Genomic DNA, 26,976 nt, shown 5'->3' on the forward strand with positions numbered 1-26,976 from the left:
ACTTGTCCAAGGTTACAGAGTCAGTAAAGTGGTGCAGTTAGAATCTGAACCAGGTGGTCTGGCTCTGAAGTCTGTGCTCTCAGCCTCCTAGTACATGTCTTCTGATGCCATAAGCCAGAGTGAACCCAGAATGTATCATGAGAAGCAGCAAAAGGATGGGATGTCATGTCAGGTTACAAGGCTGTGACTTCCAACATGTTTCCCCCCTCCCCCCATCTTTATGTCTCTCAGAGTCCCCACCCTGAGGGAAGCAAACTGCCATGTTGTGAGCTGTGCTATAGAGAGGTCCACATGGCAAGGGACTGATGTCTCTGGCCACCAGTAAGGACCTGAAGCCTTCTAACAGCTATGTGAGTACACTTGGAAGTATATCCTCCCCCAGTGCAGCTTCAAGATAACTACAGCCCTGGCAGGCACCTGGACTGCAGCCTTGTGAGAGACCTTAGCCAGAAGCACCAGCTAGGCTGCAACTGCATTCTTAAACAAAAAAAAATGTTTTTCTATGCAGCCAACTTTGGGTTAATTGTTATGTAGTTATAGACAACTAATACAGAAAAAATACAAGGTAAAGGAAAGTGGAACAACCTTTTAAACAACTGAAAGAAAACACCCAGTGAAAATTTCTTTCAAAAATGGTGGCAAAGTAGACTTTTTCAGATATATAAAAGTTGAAAGAATTCATCATCAGTAGATTTTCAGTACAAGAAATACTGAAGGGCATCCATCAAAACAGAAGGAAATTATACAAAATAGAATTCTGGATGTACACAAAAGAAAAAAGGCACCATAAATGGTAACTGTAATGGAAAATACAAAAGGCCATTTTTTTCTTATTATACAATTCTCTTTAAAAGATAATTCACTGCTTAAAGTAAAAACAACAATGTATTGTGGGCTTATAGCAAATGTAGAATTAAAGTGTACTAGCATAAAGTCTAGAAGGATGAAATGGAAGTATAATACTGAAGGTTCTTATGCTATTATACCTGAAGGAGTATAATATCACTTGAAATTGAAGTGTGATAAATTAAAGAAGTATACTATAAATCCTAAAGCAACCACTAACATAACACAAATGAGTTATAACAAATAAGTCAACAAAGGAGATAAAATGGAATCATAAAAAATACCCAGTTGTTCCAAAAGAAGGCGGAAAAAAAAGGAATGAAGAATAGAGAGGACAAATAGAAAACAAATAGCAAGAAGGTAAATTTTAAACCTAATCAGACCAATAATCATACTAAATGTAAATGGCTTAAAGACAGAATTAAAAGGCAGAGATTGTCAGGTTGGATAAAAAGGAAGACCCAATATGTGCTCCCTACAAGAAATCCACTTTAAATATAAAGACACAAGTAAGTTAAAAATAAGAAGATGAAAGAAAAAGTACAAAGATGTAAAAAGACATATTAACATTAATTAGGAGAAAGGTGAAGTGTCTATAACAATAACAAAGTAGATTTTAGATTAGAGAAAATTGGCAGAGATAAAGAGGATCATTTCATGACAAAGGGTGAATCAATTCATCAAAAAGACGTATTGAGTATAAAAATTTATGCACCTAATAATAGTTTCAAAATGGATAAAGCAAAAACTACAAGCAGAAATAGACAAGTCCATAATTATAGTCAGATTTCAACATCTCTCTCTCAATAACTGATAGGAAAAGTAGATAGAAAAATCAGTAATGCTCTAGAAGACTTAAAGCGCACTCTCAACTAACTTCATCTAATCAACATTTATAGAACACTACAGCTAACATCGGCGGAATTCTTGAAAATTCTTTTCAAGTGCACACAAAATATTTACCAAGATAGACATTATCCTAGGCCATAAAACAAATCTCAATAAATTCAAAAGGATTCCTGCCATACAAAACATGTTCTCTAACTATGATGGAATTAAATTAGAAATCACTAACAGAAAAGTTCTTGGAAAATCCTCAAATCCTAAAAAGTAAATAACACACTTTTAAATAACCCATGAGTCAAAGCTGAAATGAAAATGAAAATCAGAAAATATTCTGAACTAGATGAGAAGAGAAACATAGCATATAAAAATCTGTACAATGCAGCTAAGGTAGTAATGAGAAGGAAATTTTTAGCACTAAAGGCCTATAGTAGAAAATAAGAAAGGTTTTAAACTAATAACCTCAGTTTTTACCTTGAGAAACTAGAAAAAGAGCAAATGAAAACTAAAGTAAGTTGAAGAAAGGAAATAATAAAGATCAGAATGGATATCAATGAAATAGAAATCAAAACAAAAAAAAACAGAGAAAATTAAGTAAACCAAAAGATAGTTCAAATGCATCTCTATGTGCTAGCATGAAACTGGAAATTAAAATTAAAAAACAATACCATTTACAACAGCATAAAAAAAAAGAAATACTTAGGATAAATCTGACAATAGATATGAAAAACATGTACACTGAAAACTATAAAACACTGATGAGAGAAATTAAAGAAGACCTAAATAAATGGATGGAAAACTCAATATTAAGTTAATTCTCCCAAGTTGATATATAGATTTAATGCAATCCCAGTCAAAATCCCAGCAGGTTTTGTTTTGTAGAAATTGATGAGCTGATTCTAAAACTCATATGGTAGGTAATGCAAAGGACCTAAACAGTTAAAACAACTTTGAAATAGAAAAAAGATGGAGGGTTTACATTACATGGCTTCAACACTTCTTTAAAGCTGCAATAATCAAGATGGGGTATTACTGGTGTCAAGATACAGATCAGTGTAACAGCTGACATCCAGAAATAAGACTCATAAAGACAACTGATTTTCAACGAAGTTGTAAAATGCATTTCAGTGGAGAAAAGATAATTTCAACAAATGGTGCTGGATCATTCTATATGCCTACCCCAATAAACAAAAAACCCCTACAATCCATACCTTGCACTTGCACCATATACAAAAATTAAGCCAAAATTGGTAATAAGCATAAATGTACTGAATAGTATCTAAACCTACCATGGGACCCAGCCATTCCACTCCAGGTGTTCACCCAAGCACACGCCCATACAAAGCTTCATTTGTGACAGCCCCAAACTGGAAGCACTCAAATGCTAATGAGCAGGCGAATGAATAAACAAACTGTGGCATATCCATACAGTGAAATACCACTCAGCAATAAAAAGGAATGAACTATGGATACACATAATGTGGACAAACCTTAAATAATGCTGAGTAAAAGTTGCCAGACAAAAATGAGTACATACTGCAGGATTCCATTTACACAGAATTGTACACTAACTACACAAAGTAGTCTACAGTGTCAGAAAGCAGATGTGGTTGTCCAGGGATACGGGTGGGTGTAGGGGAACTGGGAGGGCCTGGAGCAATTACCAGGGGGCCTGAGAGAACTTTCTGGGGTGATGGATATGCACATTATTTTGATCGTTGTGATGGGTTCATCATGAGTATATACATCTCAAAAATTATTAAACTGCACGCTTAAAATATGCAGTTTAGGCCTTCCCTGGTGGTGCAGTGGTTAAGAATCTGCCTGCCAATGCAGGGGACACGTGTTCGAGCCCTGGTCTGGGAAGATCCCACATGCCGCGGAGCAACTAAGCCCATGCGCCACAACTACTGAGCCTGCGTGCCACAACTACTGAAGCCCGTGTGCTTAGAGCCTGTGCTCCGCACCAAGAGAAGCCACCACAATGAGAAGCCCGTGTACCGCAATGAAGAGTAGACCCCGCTCGCCACAACTAGAGAAAGTCCACGTGCAGCAACAAAGACCCAATGCAGCCAAAAATAAATAAAATAAATAAATTTTAAAAGGATATGCAGTTTAAAAATTAACAATAATTCATTAATAAAGACAGGTCGAAGATATGAGAAATAACAGCATGTTTGTATGTTAATAGGAATGATTCAATAGAGCAGAAAAACCTGAAAATACCAGACCGGGAAGTGGGAGAAATCTCTGGAAACAAGTCCTTTAGGAGAAGCCATCGTACAAATGGGGGACTTTGGCTAGGAACACGGAGAGTTCATCTCACTACACAGAGACACTCATATTTTGGACAATTCCCTTAAAATACAGTCTCAGAAATTAACTGCCGAAGTAGGGAGGAGAAACATTTTATAGCTCATGTTACAATACAATTAGACACCTGTTAAAAGAAGTGCATGTTTTTGTGGCTTCAAACTTTTCAGCTTTTGTTCACAGTGTAGTTATGTACCTGGTGGTTTTGCACCCCTGTGGGTGTGCTTGGCACAGGGATTAGAAGACGGGGAGATATCCTGATTTCAGGAGTATGATCTTCACGGCAGAAGTGTTACTTCTCTCTGAATCCAGACAATGCAGCTGTGGTAAGTGGGTCATTCCTCCACTGGGAGGTGGAGGGTCAGCCCCTTGGACCTGGTCTTATCTGTGACAACCCTGACTAATAAGAGAACTGATGCTGTGCAGTTTCCAAGGCTGGGTGCTGACGAGACTTGGAGCTTTCCGCAGGGTTTCTCACTACTCCTGCTTGGGGGAAGCCAGCTGCATCTAGGAAGTCCCTCTCCCCCGCGACTCCACTGTGTGTGTCCAGCTGGCCACGTCGGGAGGTTGTGTGGGGAGCGGCCTGATCACCCTTGGGCGCTCTGTCCACACCAGTCTGGGTACCACATGTGAGAAGAGTCTTCGGATGACTCTAGCCTCGGCCATCACCTAGCTGGGAGCGAATGAGGGGCCTGACAGAGAGCAGCTGGGGCTGTACCCAGCCCCAGGAGAGCCCCAGGAGAGCACATCATCGTTAAACCCACGACACTGTGCAGTAGTGCGCTGCAGGAATGACCAGAATGGCACTCAAGGCCGACCAGGGGCTTCCGGCTGGGACACACTCTAGGTGGGAACATTCCTGTGTTGTGCCCCATTTGATCACACAGCTATTTCAAGGCAGCTGCTTTAATTTTTGTGATTTACCTACCTTCTCATCCCCTCCTCCTTTGCTTCAACATTCAATACCCAGGGCAGACACTCAATAAAGGCTAAACTTAATATGGTTATCTCCACGCTAATGAGGGGAGAACACTTACATTTCTCTTTCTGACATTAGAATGTCAGATTAAATGCACATTAAAGTGGGCACTATTTTGGCTACATGCATACTAGGTTTGTTTGTTTTTAAATCTTGGTGCTAACTTCACTTTGGAATTATTTTAATGTAAGTATAATCGATTTCTCCACTGCTGCTGCCACTTTACGTGACACTGAAGATGCCATATTTCAATCATGTCTAGGGTGGAGGTGGGGGAAAAGGGTGAATTTTAAGGGTCTACAGGCATGAAAAGGGGCATCTATGGCCTAAATAGGATGCTTCAACAATAATGCCTTATATTGTGAAAGAATGTAAGTACCTACCATTGGTTCTTGCTGGACTGTCTGTGGTAAGAGGGGAGAAGCCATGTTTACCTTTTATCCCTCAGAACTTTGGATAGTCAGCTTACACACATTGTGAACCAGCCTAAATCAAAACAAAACTTATCCTAGGTACTGGGAAAAAACTCAAAGACTATTCCTGATTTACAGCCAGTCAGTGGCATAATATCTAAATTGACAGGACAGTATGGCAAGCGGATGGATACTATTAGACAATTATTAAACATGTGTTTGTACGGCCTAAGAGCAGAAAAAAATCTAAGCTGAATTTTTATACAAGTCTTTATTTACAACTTGTATGACAACTGTACACTTCCTGCAGCCTTGAAAACATTTTTGTACTTGAATGGGAAAATATAGTTTGACCAAATCTTAACTTTATTCTTCATATACATATACTATATGCATACATATAAACATATACATATAATTAATACCATAACAAGTTGGCAGTCATAAAATTAAAATGAATAAGTGATATCAAAAGGAAATACAATATAAGATTTCAAAAAATTAAAAATCTGTCTTCTGGTGATTTCTTGGACTTTACATTTTTTAGATTTTGGTGAAAATTTCTTACTGAGGCTCTCTCACAAGTCATTTACCTCAGAAAAATAGTGAGAAAACCCACAAGTCTAACACAGAGTAAATGATTGGTAAACTCGGTAAACAGATGGAAAACTGCTTGGATGCCATTTATGTACAATGTTGTTAAAACTGTATTGATTCCATTTGTGAGGTGAGAGAGAAATTTAGAGTCCCACGTGGATTTCCTTTTTGGATTATGACTAAGAATGAAATCATGAAATTACGAATTCAATAGTCAACCAGAAATAAGAACATACCTGGCAATATCCTTTTTGCAAAGGCTAAACTGCAAGGTGGATAACTACAATGTCAAATATCAAACTAACACTTCACAGAACAATCAGTAATACTTGAGACACGAGTGTAAGGCTTTGGAGCTGGGAGTGTAACCAGCACAGCCCCACCTCCAATGGACTAAGGTGTTTCCAGCGCATCTGAAAAGCTCAAAAAATACTACAGGGAAAAAAGCCTCTTTCTATCCCCAAATCTTTGATAGAATTTGTTAATCAAAATAAGGCAAATTATTAAATTAGATATGTTTGAATTTTACCATTCATTACACAACTAGAAATTGGGTGTTATAAACGGTGGGGCAATTGTCAAAACATGAAAACTGCAAAACAAGAGTAAACCTGGAAATTATTCTTCTGAGTACAAAACTTTATGAATTACACATAATCTGTAAACAGCTAGTGACAGCAATGGCATTTCAGTGCATCTGAATTTTAAATAACTAAGGCTATTAAAAAACCAAAAGACTACTATTAAAAAAATTAAAAGCCCCCAAATGATTGATTGGCATTTGTGTACAGTCATTTCCTGTATTTATACTAGCATGTTCTTTCTTATTTCAAGCATATTGAAAATTTCCCTTAACTAGTAATATGAGTCTCTGCAGAACACACATTAAATTAGACCACCATGAAAATAATAAAACAAACTCAAATCACACCATTTACTCATCTGTACTTGAATAACAATAAGAATTTCATTATAGTTGCCTGGAATTTGACACTACTGGATCAAGTCTGCAGCTTGATTAAAAAATTTAAAAACAAAGAGGAAAGCATCTGACTGCCTAACGGGATAGTTTTCACTAAGTACCAAGCTGACTCCAAAGAGTTACGATTAGTCTCTTACATTCACTAAAAAATTCAAAGATGCATCTGTGTAGATCCTTTTAGTTACGTTAAGCACTTTAGTAATAGGCCAAGTCAATTAATAAATCTTAAAAAAATGTTTCATTAAGTTGCTGGAATAAAATCTTTGCTTCACACATGAAACTTAATTTGCTTTATAATCTAAGTAATTAAGAGCAAGAAACTATGAAGAAAATCAAAGAAACTATTTGGATCTTGATATACCTTTAAGGTAGAAGATGATCAAGTGTGATTTTAGGGGCAGAAACAAAAAAACTGTTGGCAACTCTCCTTAGATCTATACAGATTTAAAAGTAACAAAATAGAAAGATTTAAAGGTAACAAAACAGAGGGATATGATGTTTATCAACTTTTACTTGTAAGTAAGTTAAGCATTCATCAGTTTCTGCTGGATAAATGTTAGAAACGATGTATCATCAATTTTAAAAGACTACTTAAAAAAGGAAAAAACCTGAAGATACTAAGTTATGATTTATGAAGTTATTTAATAATATCACTTAAAAAGTAAAGTACTAAGAATCTGTTTAAAAAATACATTGAAAACTAGTTTCAAAGAATGGGGTTTTGATTTTTCCAGCGTCTTTTAAAAGGGCTGGTATTAATTTTTATAAGAAAAATAGCTTTCTTTAATGATGCCGGTAAAATCCAAGAGTATCATAAGTCAACCGAGTATCTTTATTTTGTCCTTATTCTCTCTTTGGGCACCACAGCACTGTCAAAAGCATTTTCTGCAACGATGGAAATGTTCTATATCTGTGCTGTCCAGAATGGTAACACACTTTCCACGGGTGGCTTCTGAGCACTTGAAATGTGGCTGGGGGATTGGGGAACTGAATTCTTCACTTTACTTAATTTAAATTAGCATATGTGGCTGTGAACTGGCTAGTGAATTGGACAATGCAGGTCTAGAATCTACTCTTAACTAGATTAACAAGAAGCCAACGGATGCTAAAGACATTTAGAAGGTGACTTACCCACTTACCATTTCGTCCTTGTGTGTGAGTGTGACTGTGTGTGTGTGTGTGTGTGTGTGTGTGTACAGGTGTGTTTCATTTTTACTTTTTTACTCGGGGAGGATAAAAAGCGGCTCTTCCCTCAAAGGTCAGAGTCTAGCCTTCTCTATTTGTGCTTCTCTCTTCTAGGTGACCTGCCCACGCCAAGCACACCAGCAGAGCAGGGGAGGGGTAACGCAGAAGAAAGCACTACAGAAACTCTTCACACCATAAAAGCATTTCTCTCATCCAGAAACGCAAAATAAAAAACTTTAAGAGACAGTTCTTACGAGCAAATCTCCCTATTTGGCAGCAATCATTTGTGTCGGTGTTTACGTAACAACAAATATCTCACTCTCTTTTGACTCGGGTTGGAACGCAGATATACTCAAGTACAAGCGGGAGAGTCCTGACTCCTCAAAGCATCTCTCAAAAGAATCAGCTGATGAGAGAGTGGTATGGACATATATACACTACCAAATGTAAAATAGATAGCTAGTGGGAAGCAGCCGCATAGCCCAGGGAGATCAGCACGGTGCTTTGTGACCGCCTGGGGGGGTGGGATGGGGAGGGTGGGAGGGAGGGAGATGCAGGAGGGAGGAGATATGGGAACGTGTGTATATCTGTAGCTGATTCACTTTGTTATAAAGCAGAAACTAACACACCATTGTGAAGCAATGTTCATAAAGCATACGTTATAGTAGAACTCAGACTATTTTTGTAGCATCCTGCCCTTGTTAGTGTCTGCCTTTTCCCATCACCTCACCCCCACCACTTTCCAGATTCTTGGACTTCACAGCTCCTGGAACCTGGCTTTGTTTCTCCTGTGTTTGAGTACATGCAATGTTGAAGAAACTATGAAAGTGAAGGACAGTTTGCAGGTTTGTATTTTAGGAGACAGGTAAATGGAAGGTAAGAGCATCTTCTGATGAACCAGAAGACTGTTTACTTTGTATTAATGCAACTTTTGTTTTCAACAAAAAGTTTTAAGTGTGTCTGCATTTGAGAGAACTTGGCTTCACGAGTACTAACTTACGAGTCTTATTAATGTGAAATATAAAATGTAATTCATGCCTAGTAGCCCCAACCCAGCTTCAAATAGAGTTCTAAACTTAGAACTTCAGATCTGACTTTAAACATTTCAGGAACAGTACATAGTCTATTTATTTGGGCAATCTTTTACATTTTTCTTAGTGAGTGTTCCAAAATAAGGAAAAGAACCCCAGTGGAAAAGATGTAAATAGAAAATACCACAGAAAGGTAGAAGGAAAATAATTATCTAATATTAGTAAAGTGCTGTGAATCTTGCAGTAAAGTATAAATAATACATAAGTGAGTAGAAGTAGTAAATAATATTAAGACATTCATCTCTAACAGTGACATCTATGAAATAAGCACACTATAGAATATATATACAGTACTCACTGTCCATAGGTTGACAAATACACCGAGAATAAACATGAGTCCCTTTTATAACTTTTACAGTATCAATGCTAATCAAATTATTTTCCTTTGTCAATTTAGAGATCTCTAAGGCAACGGTGCCTGCGCAGAAGTCTCCCACACACATTAAAGCCTCAGCATGCTTTGGTAATTTTCTTTTTCTCACTTTGAGATTGCTCTTCTCGTGATATTTAATTATTCTTTTAAGCTCTGAGTCAATATAATTTAGGATATTTGATAGCCCCATTGTCCTTAAATTTTGAGGCTACGGACACCTTCTCTGATGATTTCATCTGCAGACCCTAAACATCTAATTCAGAGCCTGGCAGTAATGTATTAGGTATATAAAGGCTCTCCTTGAATATATAAACACACACACACACACACATATATATAAAGTCTACTCTTGTCTTCATTTTAAACAAAATTTTCTGTGGGGCTACTACGTATAATTAAGGGAGACATGGTTTGCAAACTAGACACAGCAGCGGACCTAGGTAACTGCTAGGAAGTTGGTAGTGAGTTTCAGCCACCACAGATTTCTTCCCATCTCATCAGATCATCCTGTCCTCATGGCTTTAAATCACTATCTTAGATTTAGTAATGGGTTAACAGTTTCAAAATGAAAATAGATGCTTTCCCCTCCACTCATAACCATGTACAGTTAATACTGGGTGTCCAGTTAATCTCCACTGAAGGGAAGGACAATTAGAATATAAGTTATTTTTTGTCTACTCTTTCTTATTGAATGATCATGTAATAAGATCAGGAGATTTTATGCAAACTATTACTTTAGGAACATTTGTTAAGACAAGTATAGGTTTAACAGTGTTAGCACTTCTATCTGCCTGGATATTTGTTCAAAATTAGGCCTCTTCTTTTTCCGATAATCGATTCTACTCACTGGGAATGGATCTGCCTTGACAGCCTTCGGTTAATTTCCGATTTCTACGTTCACTTATATACAGCATACAAACCTATCTCACAGAATATTATTGGAAAATGTTAGAAAGCAGAAAAATACTGAAGAGAGACGTAATTGCTGAAATAGAATTGTTAGGAAACATCCATAGACCGCAACTGCTAAAACTCATATACTTGCCATAATTAGGTTCGGGCCTCTTATTTCTCAAGTAAACTAATGTCCCTTTCTCTATCATTTTAAGTGCAGTGTGAAGAATTCAAGCATACTTCAAGATAACATTAAATATAAGTTTTAAAGTTTTTATATTTATAAATACATGGGAATTGGATTGATAAAAGGCTGTTTAAAAACAAAATTATCAGTACGTATTTTCCAAGAACATAATCAGTGATTTAAAAGAGATGGATGTCATCATATTTGTGCCGTTCTTCATTTTATAAAAAGGGAGATAAATATTGATACTTCTGTGATTTAGGGGGATGGGGAGGGGCAGAAATTAGCTGTGTCAGTAGCAAATTATTTTATGTTTTTTAGGCTTCTGAGAAAGAAACAGTATTTATTGCACAACTTTAGAACAATAAAATTATCTTGCTTAAATTGGACACTAAAATATTTTCAAATTTTTCCATAAAATAAACATACACCAATTATTATTTAAATATACTTTATACAAAGTAAAAAACTGGATGACAGATACATTGAGAATGGCCTCCCTCATATAAAAACTTCATGATACAAAATATTCGAATCATTATAGTTACAAAGAATAAGCTCTGAAACTGCTTTCTAAATGTAGTGAAACTGGGTTGGTTGCACATCTACTAAAATAAGCTGCCATTCTGACAGCTGGGACTATAGGAAAAGAGATTATCATTATTGAATGGAAAAACCCTTTTAACATATAAAAGGGGAAAAATTTAAAAACATGCTAAAATAATTTTCAAAGATTCTGAGATCCCATCTTATTTTGTTCTGTACAGTCCTTCCTACCTGTAAGGGTAGGACTCCTACTCACTGTTAAGGAGTACAATCCTACATCAGTTCAACAGCCATTTCTAGGCAAAGAGTCACTTTGTAATACAAGGATAAAAAGTCAAAACATGCTCCCATAGTTTAATGAACAGATAACAAGAAGCATGTTGTTATTTTGCCCCTAGCAAAAAGCAAGATGCCAAGCACCTTCCTCTCCCTTTAGGATCACAGGTTCTTATCCCGGTAGCTGTAAACTAACTAGGTTTACACTATCTGTGGGTTGTGGACGCTTTTTCAGATAAACCTCATGTGTTCCAACTGGGGAAAAGTGTAACACTCCTGGAGTCTGAGATCTGGACCACTGGAGATTAAATGCAGGGAGTTAGGATAAATTCAAAAATTTAGAATTTTATTTCAAGAAAATTCTTATATCAGAATAAAGATTTTCAAGTTTTCAACACGGTGTTATCTTTAAAAGATGAATGCTTGTTGGAGAGCAAGAGACACTACAAAATATTTCATATCATTAGATATGAATAAATAAAACTGCAGTTGAAAAGGAAGTGTGAGTAAAATAGCTCAAAAATAAAATGCACCTTTTCTTCAACCTAAATCCCCCTTCCCCTCACAATCACTTACTGCTGGTTTGTTTGCACAGCACCGGTTTTCACGCCTTGCTGAAGACTGCTGATATATATGGGCTGATGTTTCTGACTGGAAACATTTAGCTCAAGTTTGTACAACTGAGCTTTTATCATACAGACAAAGCAGTAAGACCGTAACAAAATAACAGCGGACAGTATTATCCTTATTATAATAAATCATCTTGTTAGCCAATTTTACCAGGCTGGGCCATCAAACAGAAATAATTCAATGCTGATCAATTTTAGAAAATGGAGCCTTTGTTTTGGGACTTCTTTTTCTTAGTTATTATTAAATAATCAGACAAATACTAAAAAAGGTATGATCGGGTTTTTGCAAGTTCTTTTAAGAAACGTACAGCTGTATTATTTACTCTCTTTTTAAGATGCGGTAAACTATAATATTTGCTGGATTTTTTTCCCCATTACAAACTTCTTAAATACACACTACAGAATATAAATTTCATGCTTTTGTAGTCTTTAGTTATTAACTCTGTATTTTCTCACCCTGGTTAGAGGGAAAACAGAAAATAAGCTTTCTGTTCACAAGAACTCAGACAGGGGGTGACGGCTCAACCCCAACCTTAGCGCAGTAACTCTGTGCTGAGTCCACAGTGTGCCCAGTGTCATCACCAGAGAAAGAGGAATTTACAAATCCTGTCCAAAGCTGAGCAAGGGAGACGGGGTCCGCACTGGGACAGCCAAGTTCTATTCCTGGTTTTTTAAAAAAATCACAGAATGTTTAGAAATAAAGTTTCTGCTATGGCACGAAAGCAATATACTAAAATTTAAAGATACTGTAAAGGTGAGTGAAACTTACGAACGTAAACACCAAAATAACGGCATGCTGAAGAAAAATAAGATGGAAAACTTCCTTCTTAAAGCTTGGCACTTTCCTCTCCCATTTAGAGAAACATATCTGAGCAGGGGGGTGGGTAGGAGACCAGGGCTGGGACAGTAAATAGAGAACTAAAATTAAAACCTCTTCTCTCATGGGATATAATCCATTTAATAAACAGCTCATGGACTCTGATTTTCATCTATCTTATTTTGCAGGTATATTTCCCAATAATTTTAATTTTACCAAGGTTAGTGTTCATGCCCTGTTTTAAAACTGTTGGATCCTTACTCTGATTTGTGAAATAAAGGGACGGGGAGGGGTGGAGGTGTGGGAGGGTTACCCATCTTAAATCATGTTTAATCTTTCATTCTCAAAACTTTCTATGTTGATTAGGTCTGCTTGCCCTCCTGAAACCCCATGATGCATTCCACTCGCTGGTTCTCTCCACTACTACTAAGTCTTCCTGCTTTTCTTCTTACCAGGCAGAAGCACTCACACTGAGCTCAGACTTCTGTACTTAATGCAAAAACTTAGCACAATGCATGGAGTCATTTCTGTGTATATTCTAATACCTTTCTTCAAGTACGGTTTCTGAGGACAAATGAAAACACCTAAAACAGTCTTTAGGTCAACTTCTTATAAAAAAGGAAATAAGGATTTAAAATCAAACACTGGAATAGAGTTTCTGAAAATTCTTGATTATGTTTAGCTTGATTTAAAGTTACTCATTTGTATTTAATACACAAAACTAAACGAAACCTGAACTTCTAAATAGCAAGTATATGAAATAAAATCTTCTTAATAGGTGACCTATCCAAAACCAAAAACAAACAAATAATCGACCTAATTTCAGTAAATTTTTGCTTTACTGGGCTATGGGCTATGGTGCAAGAAAAAGGCTGGAGGGGAACTTAAATATAATTTGGGGCCAATATGGAAAGTTAGGCAGAGACATTTCATGTTCAAATGAATGATATCTTGCATTTATATAGCACCTTATATAGTCAAAGTGCTTTACAATCATTATTACTTGACAGCCATTCATCAATGTAAATAAACATAGTTTATAATCTGTCAACAAATGTAAGCACTTTGGGGCAACCAAATACCCAAGAGAATCTACTCAGTAGCAAACTCTTAGACTAGTACATAGAATTAAGAAAAAATATGACAGCCACCTGTCATAACATCAGACACAAGAAGTCACTTATTGATCCTAACGACTGATACTAAGATGTTAAGTATTAGGAATTATTGAGAAATAGAAGGTTTTATGTTAAGGAATAAGTAAGACAAATGAGGTGCAAGTCAACAAGGAAATTACCCCAAAGGTAAGGCCACCTATGACTCATAAGTATATAAAAAATACATCTTTTATATACTTTTATATGTGGAGGGCAGTTGCAACGAAATGTCAGCCCATTGCTAGAATCTGATCCTCAGTTACTGTGATATTCCAAAAAAAGAAAAAAAATGAACACACTGCCTGATTTTTTTTCTTCTGTAACTTCTCCCCAAATAACCTAACCAGTGCATTCACTTCTGCCAGCAAATAAGATAGTAGGAAATAATGAAATTCTATTTATGTTTTAAAAATAGTTTCCAAATCTTTGGACAAATTTAATTTCCTATAAAACAATGTGAAAACTCAGTTTTTCCCTCTAAATAGTTCTATCAGGTGCCTTAGGTAAGATCTGATTAGCACCTCTGCCAATGTATTTATGTCTTTGCAAAAAGTGCACTTGCCAACCATTGTACATAGTAAGTATGCAAGTTATTTGAAGTGCATTTGGAAAACAATTGAAAACACAGATTAATACATCATAAAAAGATTAATTCCCTTTAAACAAAGACATTCTTAGAAAGCATGGTAACACAGAGGCACAGTAAAGAATATAAATTGTATATCAATTATTGGCAGAAAATCTAATTCATTACAAAGCCTACACCATTGGGGAAAGGACATTTTCATACAAAGAAAAGTACTACACTAATATACAACACTTTTAATTGGGCATTTAAAAATATTTTGGCACATTAAAAGGAACCAAAAGGACTACAAAATAAAGGACCAAGAAACTAAAACATTATAGATACAGAAGAGAGAAAGTCCTCAAATGAGAAACAACTAAATAGTAACATGAAATACAGACAAAATATAAGCTGGCTGAATTTCCTGAAATGTTATATGTAACAGAAGTATGCTTTGAATGCGGTGTGTTTTTTATTCTAATGGCAGGACTTGTCTACCTTGCTGTGGCTGGCTGGACGTGGCCCGGGTAAGACCTTCTCGTGCTGGTGGCTTGTCTCTGCCTCGCCAGGAATGACTGCCCCGAACCTGTACTAGCAAGTCTGTCTTCTGCCGCCTTTTTATGCAGAGTCATTCCCTACGTAACACGGGAAAAAAGTAATCAGTGAAAAAATAATGGAACACACTCTCACAAAAGAAAATTTCATCGCACAGAATTTGTTACCTGGCGACATAAGGCACAATTAGGAACGTTAACTCTGCTCATGATAGATTAAAATCTTAGAGACATTTAAGTTCCAACAATTAGGTACAAATCTTCTTTTGGAAAAATTAAGGCTTAATTTTCTGAATTTACAATAACCCAAACAATAGATTATAACAGAGATGGATCTTTGGAATACATTATCCACACTCAGTCATACATACTTCCCTTTCGAATCAAATGCATCAAATGATTTTCCAAGAAAAAAAGAGCAATTGATTGGTAGCAGTTGATTCACATGGGGATATGGAAATCAGAGGGTTTAGTTAGAATAGAAAACCACAAAAGCACTTGTTCTTTCTTAGGATGGAAAGTCACACCAGGTATAATACATACCACCACGCTGCTTTTCTTCACAGGCAGACTTGTTAGGGGAAGTTCCTGACGGCTGGCCCACACAGCGGGCCCAAGGAGCGCAGGGGTCCTTCCCGAGGACTGGAGAAGGAGGCCTACCCGCTTAGAAGGGGGATGAGCCCACCTGCCGGGCCCAGGGCACCTGAACAGGAGGGAGAACCTGCGGCGCTCTCTAAACGCGGAGGAGTAAACAGCGAGGACCCTGAGTAGACCCGGAAAAAGGGGTTTCGGTTCTCATTTAATAAGCTAGCGAAGAACCCAGGCCAGAGAAGCAGGAAGAACTGGGAGCGGCGCTTCACCTCACCGGTGATTGGAAGTGAGATGACGGGAGCAAGCGGACGCCGGCAACAGGGAAGGAGGAGAAACAGAGCCAGGGGAGAGGCGGGGCAGGCGCCAGAGGCACTGGGCAAGCCCGCACGGAAGGCAGAAGGCAAGACAAATCTCCCACCTCCAGTCACCTCCAGGGAACCTGGGGTCATGGCTCTGCGTTTCAAACAGACCCCAATGCACAACATTCTCCAACTTTCCCCATGAGAAAACCCAGGATGTGCTTCTTACTCAGTTTGGAATTAAAGCATTTAAGGATCTGAATAAAATGGACAAATACCTATTGGTAATATTTGTTAATTTGGCTACATAAATTAACAATTATATTTTATTTAAAATATACCTTTTTAACTTTCACATTCTAAACAACTTATTCAAATTCTAGACTCACCTTCAAGATCTCAGTATCCATCATGAGGCCATTCCCTGAGATACTTAATACCTTTTCCCAGCACTCACCATCCTCACTTCCAGTTCGGTTGTCTGGGATGCAGAACTTTCTGAATGTATGTATGAAGCTGTTACCGGCTACCCTATCTGAACATAACTTGTGTGATCCTACTGGGAGTTACTCCTTCACTCTCTGCAGAGCTGAAAACTAGGATTCTTCTTTAATACCACGTCACAGAATAAATCAGCTTTGTTCCATAAGAAACACAATATGTGAAGCCATAAAAATCAATCAGGTATATGAAATCACTAATAAGGACTGAGGGGCAGAGCTCCCAGATTGCTAACATTAACCTTGAAGGAGGACGAAGAGGAAACAATGTGGGTGAAGTCAGGACTAGTTCCCAGAGACCTTCCTTAAATACAGGTTTTTCTTATTTTTTACATTTTAATTTTCAATTAATCTATATTTGTTAACAGTAATGGTACTGTAAACCCAGTATGATTTCCTTTTTTGTGTTTTAAAATTGTGATAAAAATCTTAAAATATGTAGTTTTAACCAAGGCAAATATAAATGTGGACATGTCATAAAATTGTATGAAATTTTGACAAAGTTCAAATCACATTATTAGGAGACCTGGGACACGAACCTTTCAGACACAGTATCAATTATAACTGTAAAATGGTATAATTTACAATTGTAATTGTAAAACGGTACTGTGCCAATAACACAACTACAGGGTCAGAGGGGTATGATGAAAGGAATCTGGTCCAACTTCCTATCTCAGGCAGCTAACGCTTTGAAAAGGCAGAGTGGTCTTATTGGGAAGAAGAACAAAGCAGAAAAAGAAGAAAAGGTCTAAGAAAAAAAATACTGAAAAAAGTACAGCATTCTTCAAAATCCATAGCTCTTCATATCCAGAAAAGTCTTACTGAAGCCCAAAATGCTGATAAGCATTTATTTTCCCCCGCAACACGTTTAAGATTTTTTTTTGGAAAATTCAATTTCAAAACCTTCAGCTGTTCAGGGTCTAAGACCGTGAACATTTACCAAAACCTGAGAGACAGTTAAACTATTTTCATTACAAGTACTGCTCCTGCAAAAGCACTGAAATAGTCCCACAAAACAAAAGCTACTGTATCTGTGTTTAGATATTATTAAAGTCCCTACCCCCCGAGAATAAAATGGTCCTGAGAGACAGAAATCTTTCTATCCTCTAGGACAGGGATAATGACGTGTTCTAGCCCCGTTTACGGTGGTTCCTGTATCTGTTGTTTGGCCCTAAGATCAGCATTAGGGTTTTGTTAGTGTGTGTTAGGACAGTAATTACTTTCAGATTCATTTGGTAGAATTACTTCTACAGTAAAGGGAGTACAATAAATGATACATATTCACTGAATTTTGCAATATGTTTTGACGTGTTATTTTCTTACCATATTGTACCAGGCACTAACAATATATTTCTCCTCCATCTCTCTTTGACTCTTTGTTTTCTCATATTCTTTCTAAAAAGCAAGCACATGTAAGCATGTTAAGATGGAAAATGATTCAACATAAATACAATACTCACAATAAACTATCTAAGTTCGTGGGCACAATTGTACGGTCAGCTCTCTATATCCATGGGTTCCACATCCACGGGTTCAACCAACCCCAGATTGAAAATATTAAAAAAAAAAAAAAAAAAAAAAATTCAGAAAGTTCCAAAAACCAAAACTTGAATTTGCCACGCATAAGGCAACTATTTTTTTTTAAAGTATGGATATCTTTTTTTTTTTAATTAATTAATTATTTTTGGCTGTGTTGGGTCTTCGTTGCTGTGCGCGGGCTTTCTCTAGTTGTGGCGAGCGGGGGCTACTCTTCATTGCGGAGTGTGGGCTTCTCATTGCAGTGGCTTCTCTTGTTGTGGAGCACGGGCTCTAGGCGTGCGGGCTTCAGTAGTTGTGGCTTGCGGGCTGTAGAGTGCAGGCTCAGTAGTTGTGGTGCACGGGCTTAGTTGCTCTGCAGCATGTGGGAATCTTCCCAGACCAGGGCTTGAACCCGTGTCCCCTGCATTGGCAGGCGGATTCTTAACCACTGCGCCACCAGGGAAGTCCCCATAGGCAACTATTTACATAGCATTTACATTGCATTAGGTATTATAAGTAATCTAGAGATGGTTTAAAACACATGGACGATGGGCTTTGATTTTATGCAAATAACCACATTCACTACTTTCTATGAGGGACTTGTGCATCCATGGATTTTGGTAACTGTGCCTCGTGGATGTTGAGGGACCACTGTGCATAGCAAGGCTTCTAGAATCGAAAATAAAAAAATCAAATGTCTTATCATATTAAGTAAACTACCTCCAATGAATGGAACTGCCGATCCCGTTCGTGGAGCTGATTTTTAAGAGCTTGTATTTCTGGTGCTGCTCCTTGATTTTGTTTAGGATCTAAAGTACGGATAACCTGCAAAAAGTAATAAAAGAAAAACTTTAAAAGTCTCAAACCCAAGGAGTGTAATATCTAAGAAAGCAGTCATTTAAAAAAAAAAAAGATAAACCTTATGAGACTCAAAAGTTATCTTACGTGGACACTTTAAAATCTGAATGTATAAAATGATATTCAGTTGTTACAATTTTTAATTATATAAAATTTTAAAATTATGTGAAAGAGTCAGTGCTAAGAAGTAATTCTGGCTTAAAATTAATCACACTACAGCAGACACTACTGACAGCAATCTTCCCTTTTCCGTTCCTCTGCCTTGGTTCAGGGGCCTCTGCCTCTGACCAGATGTGTGAGGAGGGAGTGCGTCCCAGTGGTCCACAAGCCTGTCTCTGTGGTCCTTCTCCTCCTTTGCCAGACGCTGGGTTTACACACAGGCTAGTGACACAATTCTAGCTGGCCCACCAGAGGGCTTCTGGGAAGGGTCTTTGCTTTTTGGCTCAGCAGTTTTACCATCAAAAATGATCAACCCTATAGAAAACTTGAAAGAGCAGAACAATAAAAACCCATTTTCTTTAACCCAGATTGACCAACTGCAGCACTGCCACCTTCGTCTCATGACACGTGACCCTCAAGCACTTCAACACGCATCTCCTTAGACTAAGGATATCCTCCCACATCATCTGTAAGAAAGTGAACCTCTCTATAAGTCATCACGATTCAGCCCAAATCCACATTTCCACAGGTGTCCCCAATCCAGGACTGCTGCATTTGGTAGGGAGTTCCCTTTGGGCTCCTTTACAGGAGAACAGCTTCTGGTGTTCCCTGATGCTCCAGTGCCTATTTCTGCTTTCATGATGTGGATTCTCATCCCAAAGTCTGGATTTATCTGATGCCTTCCTGAAGGCGTTACTTAACTTATTCCAGTAACCTCCTTTTCCCTGGGAACTGGAGCTAGGCCAGAAGCCCTGAGCACTGCCGACAGCAAGGCTCATCTGGAGACAGAGGCGGGCCCTTCCACCGGGCGCAGCGGATTTTGGTAATTAGGCAAGGTGTGGCTGCCACTCATTTCCTACATAGAAAGGTGATTCCCTCTTGGTAACGAGTAAGTAACCTGGGGCAAGGGTGACCTGTTTTGATCACGGCCTCTTGCTCTTTTTGTCGAAAGACTCCTCGTGTCCTTCAGTGTGAGAGGTCACCGTTCAGGCACTGTATTTTGAAACATCAGCGAAACACAATGAGAAAGTGCAGTGAGAGGCCCGCAGACTCACACTTACACTTTTGGCTTTCTCTAAGTATTTTTTATATCTTTCTTCCATTTGCTTCATTTCCTCTTCTTTCTTCCGTAAAGCTTCTTGTAATTCTTCAATTTTTAAGGCTACCGATGAGACAGTAAAAAATTAAAAATTTTTTAGACCGTAACAACTTTAAAATATTTCAATTGACAAAATAGTAAACAGCTTTGAGAGGCAGTTTTGTCTATACTTATATATAAATTTATTTTTTAAAATTCACAATTTTTTTAAACAAAAAGCTTTTCTTAGAAATAAACAAAAACTACACTATGGAAGTGCACAAATTAAAAAGTATTCATGGATGGCTGAAGGGATAAACAAAATGTGGTCTATTTACACAAATAGTTGATTATTCAGCCTCCATTCTGATACACACTACAACATGGAGACATTATACTAAGTGAAAATGAAAGCCATTATGTGAAGTGAAATAAGACAAAAGGACAAATATTGTATGATTCCGCTTATATGAACTACCTAGAAGAGTCAAGTGCATAGGGACAGAAAGCAGAACAGAGGCTACCAGGGGCTGGGAAGAGGGGAGGAGGGGAGTGGTTAACAGGTAGAGAGTTTCAGTTTGGGAAGATGAAAACGTTCGGGAGATGGACAGTGTGAATTCGCAACAGTGTGAATGTACTTAACGTGTCACTGAACTATACATTGCGCTGGCCAAAAAGTTCGTTCAGGATTGGCATCGCACGAAAAACCTGAACGGACTTTTTGGCCAACCCAATACTCAAAAATGGTTAAAATGGTCATTTTTATGTTATGTATATTTCACCACAATACTAAAAAAGTAAAAGTCTGTGTCCTGCTCCCACATCCACAGAGAAGAATTAATAAAGTCAAGCTACATACGGGTGTAAATATCAACCAAAGGAAAAGTCTGGCTGACTTACAGTGCAATGACACTGTGAAAAAAATTTCATAAAATATGCATTAGCATCCATAGTTAAGGAAAAACTCACAACTAAATTAGAAATTTAAGAAATACTGTAAAGATGATTATGTGTGTGTGTGTGTGTGTGTGTGTGTGTGTGTGTGTATACTCTTTCTGTGAACAGGGCAAATTCTTTAATTGCTAGAAAATATAATAGGGCCTATTTCTTAAAAAACCAAATTTTATATAAACTCATCACTAGCGCTAACCAACTGAAAACTATGCTAATTGGGAAAACTCACAGCTGTTGTTAAATCTCGGCTCAAGGTCCTCGATGATGGCTCTCTTCTTCTGCAGCTCATTATTGGCCTCATGCAGCTTCTCTCTGTAACAAAATATATAACACTCTTACCTACTACTGTTTTGCATTTTTTCACTTGAAATGAAAGATATAAATTCTTTCTTTTTGGGATACACTAGCATAGCACACAACTGCTATGAAACAAAGATGAAAAGACTAATCCAACATAAACATATTTTCTAAATGACTAAAAAATAGAGACAAAAATCTCAGTTTGAATAGTAGTCATTCTCTTATATAAACCTGTACAAGAGGTTAGAAATAACTTAATGATCTTTATTGTTTCTAGGAATAAGGATATTGTAAAAATTAAATTTAAAACTTTGCTGAGGTTTTATAATGCAAAACTCTTGTTGCAAAAAAAATGAAACTCCTAAGTACACGCCAATAAAAAAGAATTAATGGTACATGCACCCACGTGGAGAGATATAGACTAATGTTGAATAAAGTCAGACACAAAAGGATAATACTATATGATTTCTTTTATATGAAGTTCAGAAAGTGGCAAAACTAACAAAGGGTAATAAGAGATCAGCAGTGGCTAGTCTGGGGATGTAATCAATTAATTAAAAGAGAGAACAAAGAATCCTGGGGTGTTGCTGGAAACATGCTATATATTGATCTGGGCTACCTGTCTATGTAGGAAAACACTCATCAAGCTGTAGACCTAGGAACTCAGGATCTGTATACTTTATTGTAAGTTATATTCCAATATAAAAGAATGAATGAACAGAAGTAAGTTTTTTCCTAGTATTTACATAATATGTGTAATTCTCTATACTATTTAGTGTGGCACTCTAATATGAGAGGGAAAAAAGGCTGCAAAAATTGGAAAATACAGAAAAACACCAAGAAAACAATAGAGTACTTTGTTATGTCTATTTCTGGTCTTTTCTATGCATAATACTTTAATAAATCTTTGTTGAGGGTATACACACACACACACACACACACACACACACACGCAGATAAATGTTACACAAAATAAATATATACAGTTTAAATAAGAAAAACTAAGCCCAGTGAAGAAAAAGGTTAAGAAATAGAAATTATCCCAGAACCTTAAAAATCCCATGTGTTCCTATCTCTTTCCCAGTGGTAACCAAAATCAAGAATTTTAACCATTCTCATGAGTTTTGTGATGGGCCTCTGTGTATATTCCTGAACACTACATTGCTTAATTTTGCCCTATTTTTACTTTACACATTTATTATACTGTGTGTACGGTTCTGTGACCTCCATCTTTTACTTAACACTCTGTTCTTGAGATTCATTTATGTTCATGTGTTAGCCCAGGTTTATACCTTTTTACTGCTGTACAGTGTTCTATTGTTTGAATATATCTCAATCTATTTATCATTTTATAGTTGGTGATATTTGTATTGTTTCTGCTTTTCTGTGATTAAAAACAATGTTCTTTCTTGTTAAAGACACAACTTGTGAGGATAGAAGTGTGTCCAGACATTACCCAGTGTTCTTGAGCTCCTATGTTGTTTCTACTTCTGGCCATGAAGGGATGGATAACTGTTACTGGACCTGCTCTCTTGCTAATAACAGGTAGGAAGCTGGGCAAACTATGTAAAACAACTGTTTCAGAAAGTGGACAATAGGAAGTACAAGATTCTGATTCTCAGAGAAAGAAAACAAGAGTGGGAGCCCCTGTGAGCTCTCTGGCTTTCTGTCTGCAGTCAGGAGATCACAGGAAGGGTGTGCCCGTCCCACTGAGCTGAGGATGAAGAGATTAGAACGTGGGGAGGCAGATGCGGCTAGAATTTTTGGAGCACAGAGTAAGAGATGAAAGAGCTAGGTAAGAAAAGATCACCACAAATTGGCATCTGGGTGCGCTTAAGTGTTTGGATTAATACTAAATTGCATGTTTCTAGGAATGGACACCACAAGGTTTGTCAAGGGACAACTACAGAAGAATGAAAAATTACTGGGGTGCTGAGAGGGGAAAATCCCGAAAGTTCACACATTTGAGTTCCAACTAGTCAGAGTTGTGTTCTCACTGAAACTGAAGACGTTTGGTAGGGACCTCGAAGTACAGAGCTTTTCAACTGGGGACAATTTTGCCCTCTTGGGGCTGTCTAGAGATAATGTTGATTATCACAACTTAGGAGGGTGTTACTGGCTTCTAGTGGGGAGAGGAAAGAGACACTGCTGAATATCCTACAATGCACACAACCACCGCCTACAACAACAACAAATCATCAGAGGGAAATGAATAATAACTAAATAAACCACCTTATAGTCACTTTTTAAAAATAAATGTTTGAAACTGACAAAAAAAACCCCAAAACCCCAATGTTCTTTCACCCTTTCTTCTAAATGTCTCCTGGTAAACATGGACCACAGCATCTCTAGGAATCTAGGGTATACACAGAAACGTAGAATCAATGGGTCACAGAATATATGCATGTTGCAGTTTACTAAATAAACTGATGTATATCCCTACCAGCAGTGGATGAGAGTTACCAGCACTCAACATCTCTGGCAATACTTAGTATGTCTGATTCTTAAATTTTACCAATTTGTTGTGTGTAAAATAGTCTCGTTGTAGTGTTAAATCTGCATGGTCATTCATCTTTTGAGATGTCTGTGGGCTCTGTGGTAGGTTGAATTGTGTCTCTGAAACAGATATGGTGAGGTCCTAAGCCCCAGAACCTGTGAATGTGACACTATCTGGAAATAGGGTCTTTGCAGATGTACTTAGTTAAGATGAGGTCATACTGGATCAGGGTGCGCCCTAATCCAGTTACTGGTGTCCTTATAAGAAGGCCATGTGAAGATGGAGAGAGAGATTGCGTCTATACACCAAGGAACACCAAGGGCTGCTGGCAGCCACCAGAAGCTAGTAGAGGGGTATGGAACAGATTCTCCATTAGAATTTCTAGAAAGAACCAATCCTGCTGATACCCTGATTTCAGACTTCCAGCCCCAAGAACTGTTAGAGAATAAATTTCTGTTGTTTTTAGCCTTGCAGTTTGTGGTAATTTGTTATGGCAGCCACAGGAAACTAATACAGGCCTCATCTTCACTAATAAACTCTTTTTGATGAAGACTTTTACCATGTAAATGAACACAGAACAATGGTCAGACAGTAGTTTTATGAAACAACGGGTATTCTATTTTCTGCAATTAAGGGATGGGAAATGAAAAAAGGACAGAATTCAACACTAAATTCTCACTGCAGGTAACCTCACAGTGGCTGGAAGGTGACAGGTTCTGTTCTAGTATTTTAAGAACCTGCCCAGTGTTAGACTTGCCCTAGGAGAGTCTCACTTTCCCATATAAGAAAGGAAAGAAAGAAAGAAAGAAAGAAAGAAAGAAAGAGAGGGAGGGAGGGAGGGAGGGAGGGAGGAAGGAAGGAAGGAAGGAAGGAAGGAAGGAAGGAAGAGAAAGAAAGAAAGAAATTGGATAGCATGCAGCAAACTGCCAGACTACAGAATTCTTCCCAATGATCACTATGGTACCCAGGATGTCTGTTTACCAGAGTCTAACCCTGTAACGCTCCACCAGGCTGGCAATTCATGGGCACCCACACTCAATGTCTGCAAGGACAGAGTTTTGCCAGAAAGTGATAGGAAGGATTACAGCAGTTACTGGGTGCAAGAAAAATTTCAAAACACTCCTAACATTGTCAACCTCACATATGGAAGAAGATTTCTTCTTCATGAGAAAACAACTGTAATATTTAAAAATTTAATCTTTTAGATCAAAAAGTCATGTTCAGGTATGTTTGCAATTCAAGGAAATGTTTGAAAATCTGCTACTGATAAGCTGAATAATACTTTAAAACATTTACATAAAAAGGAAGCTTCAGCTGGCCAGACTCTAGAGCTGGAAAATTCAGCCCGCGGCCCGTTCCTGCATAGAAAGCTTGGTTGGGACAGTCACAGCTCTGGTTTACATACTGTCTGTGGCTGCTCTCGAACCTCAGAGCTAAGTGGTTGTGACGCAGACCACCGTTTGCCAAGCCTAAAGCAACTACTCTCTGTTCCTTATAGAAAACACTTCTGACTGCTGATCCAGAGGGTCCCACAGTCCTACCTGGGGTCGTAAACACTATTGTGAAGATATAAAACCCTGGACTCTCACTTGAGAAAACAGTTCTAACGCAGTCATTGTTTTGACTTGAGGACCTGGGGTGAAGATGACCCTTTAGATACCATTAATGTCTCTTATAATCTTCTATACCTTCAGGGCCACCCATGCCGCTGCCTAGATACTCTGTAACCACCAACACAAAACACTGATGTTTCACTGGACAATGTAACAATGAGCCTCAATAGCTTTTATACTTACAGATGTTCTTCAAGCTTCTTTTTTAGAAGAACTGACTGAAAATGGAAAATAAAAAAGTTTATTACTTAACATTTTAACTAATAAATTAACTAATTAAAAAAAATTAAGAATACAGTAGTAAATAACTCTGAGTGAGCCCTCAGTAAGTTCTCTGGTCAAAGAGCTGAAAATACACAATGTACCCAAGTTTATTTCTCTTTGATAAGGGAGACAGCAGCCTATAAGTGATAACAACAATCAGTATAAAATACCCATAAACTGTATGTCTGAATTCTCTATTTATAGTCAGGGAAATGAATAAAAAAGCCACTTACGTACAGACCTAATATTCCTGGATGCAATAGGCAGGTAGAACTCTAATAATAATAGACTGTCCCTAAGACACTTTTTATCTGCTATATTTTCCTTGCATCATGGGATCAACTTCTGTAAACACTTACTGAATTAATCAGAAGTTTCTGATATGCACAGGTTGCAAATAGTTTATGTGACAGGATAGGAACGTGAAAGATGGGATATGCACAGCATTTAATATGCTGGAGAATGCAGCTTTGACTGGGTATTTAAAAAAAGAGTCTCCTGAGAAGCAGGAGATCAGAACTGACCTAAAATAAACAAAGAATAACGGCATTCCATACAGGACCGCCAGGTTTCATAATTAAACTCAACGCTTGTAGGGTACACATTACTAATGAATTCTGTGAAACAGTTCATGTTGAGATAAATAGTTACATAATTAATTCAGCCAAACCCAAATAACACGGACTTAGGAAACAAACTGTCCAACCAGTCAAGAGCAGCACGGAGAGGAACATACCCGTCACACCGGGCTCTTCCATTTTCAGTCCCCTGACTTGATAGTGACTACTGTCATCGCTTATTCGAGCCCATTCTGACACAGCTCTGGAATATTCAAATGCACTTTTTTGCTGAGTATGTCAACTACAGCTAGGTTAGTGGACCACAGTGTCCTCTACCACTGCTTCCCCCAAACATAGAGAAAGATGATAACCCTGCTGACTTTTTTTTTCAATAAATTTATTTATTTTATTTATTTATTTTTGGCTGCATTGGGTCTTCGTTGCTGCACGCGGGCTTCTCATTGCGGTGGCTTCTCTTGTTGCGGAGCATGGGTTCTAGGTGTGCGGGCTTCAGTAGTTGTGGCACGCAGGCTCA

The 26,976-nt window shown here is 37.7% G+C and overlaps 1 protein-coding gene across 4 annotated transcripts in view; it reads right to left on the reverse strand.

The window, feature by feature from the left end:
- The window catches only part of HOOK3 (hook microtubule tethering protein 3), a 119,087-nt gene that overhangs the window by 12,379 nt on the left and 79,732 nt on the right, over positions 1-26,976 (reverse strand). For 2 of the 4 annotated variants that reach the window (XM_059909495.1, XM_059909492.1), the window contains exons 17-22: positions 25,801-25,835; positions 21,437-21,519; positions 20,237-20,337; positions 18,879-18,983; positions 17,964-18,035; positions 15,195-15,331 (exon numbers count right to left, since the gene is read on the reverse strand). In XM_059909495.1, the coding sequence (XP_059765478.1) occupies positions 15,195-15,331; positions 17,964-18,035; positions 18,879-18,983; positions 20,237-20,337; positions 21,437-21,519; positions 25,801-25,835 (533 nt within the window). Of the gene's footprint in view, positions 1-5,646; positions 15,332-17,963; positions 18,036-18,878; positions 18,984-20,236; positions 20,338-21,436; positions 21,520-25,800; positions 25,836-26,976 lie in introns of those variants that run through there. The other 2 variants (XM_059909491.1, XM_059909494.1) reach the window with 2 other exon arrangements.

Source organism: Balaenoptera ricei, chromosome 21, assembly GCF_028023285.1.
Source record: "Balaenoptera ricei isolate mBalRic1 chromosome 21, mBalRic1.hap2, whole genome shotgun sequence".
Lineage (NCBI taxonomy): Eukaryota > Metazoa > Chordata > Mammalia > Artiodactyla > Balaenopteridae > Balaenoptera > Balaenoptera ricei.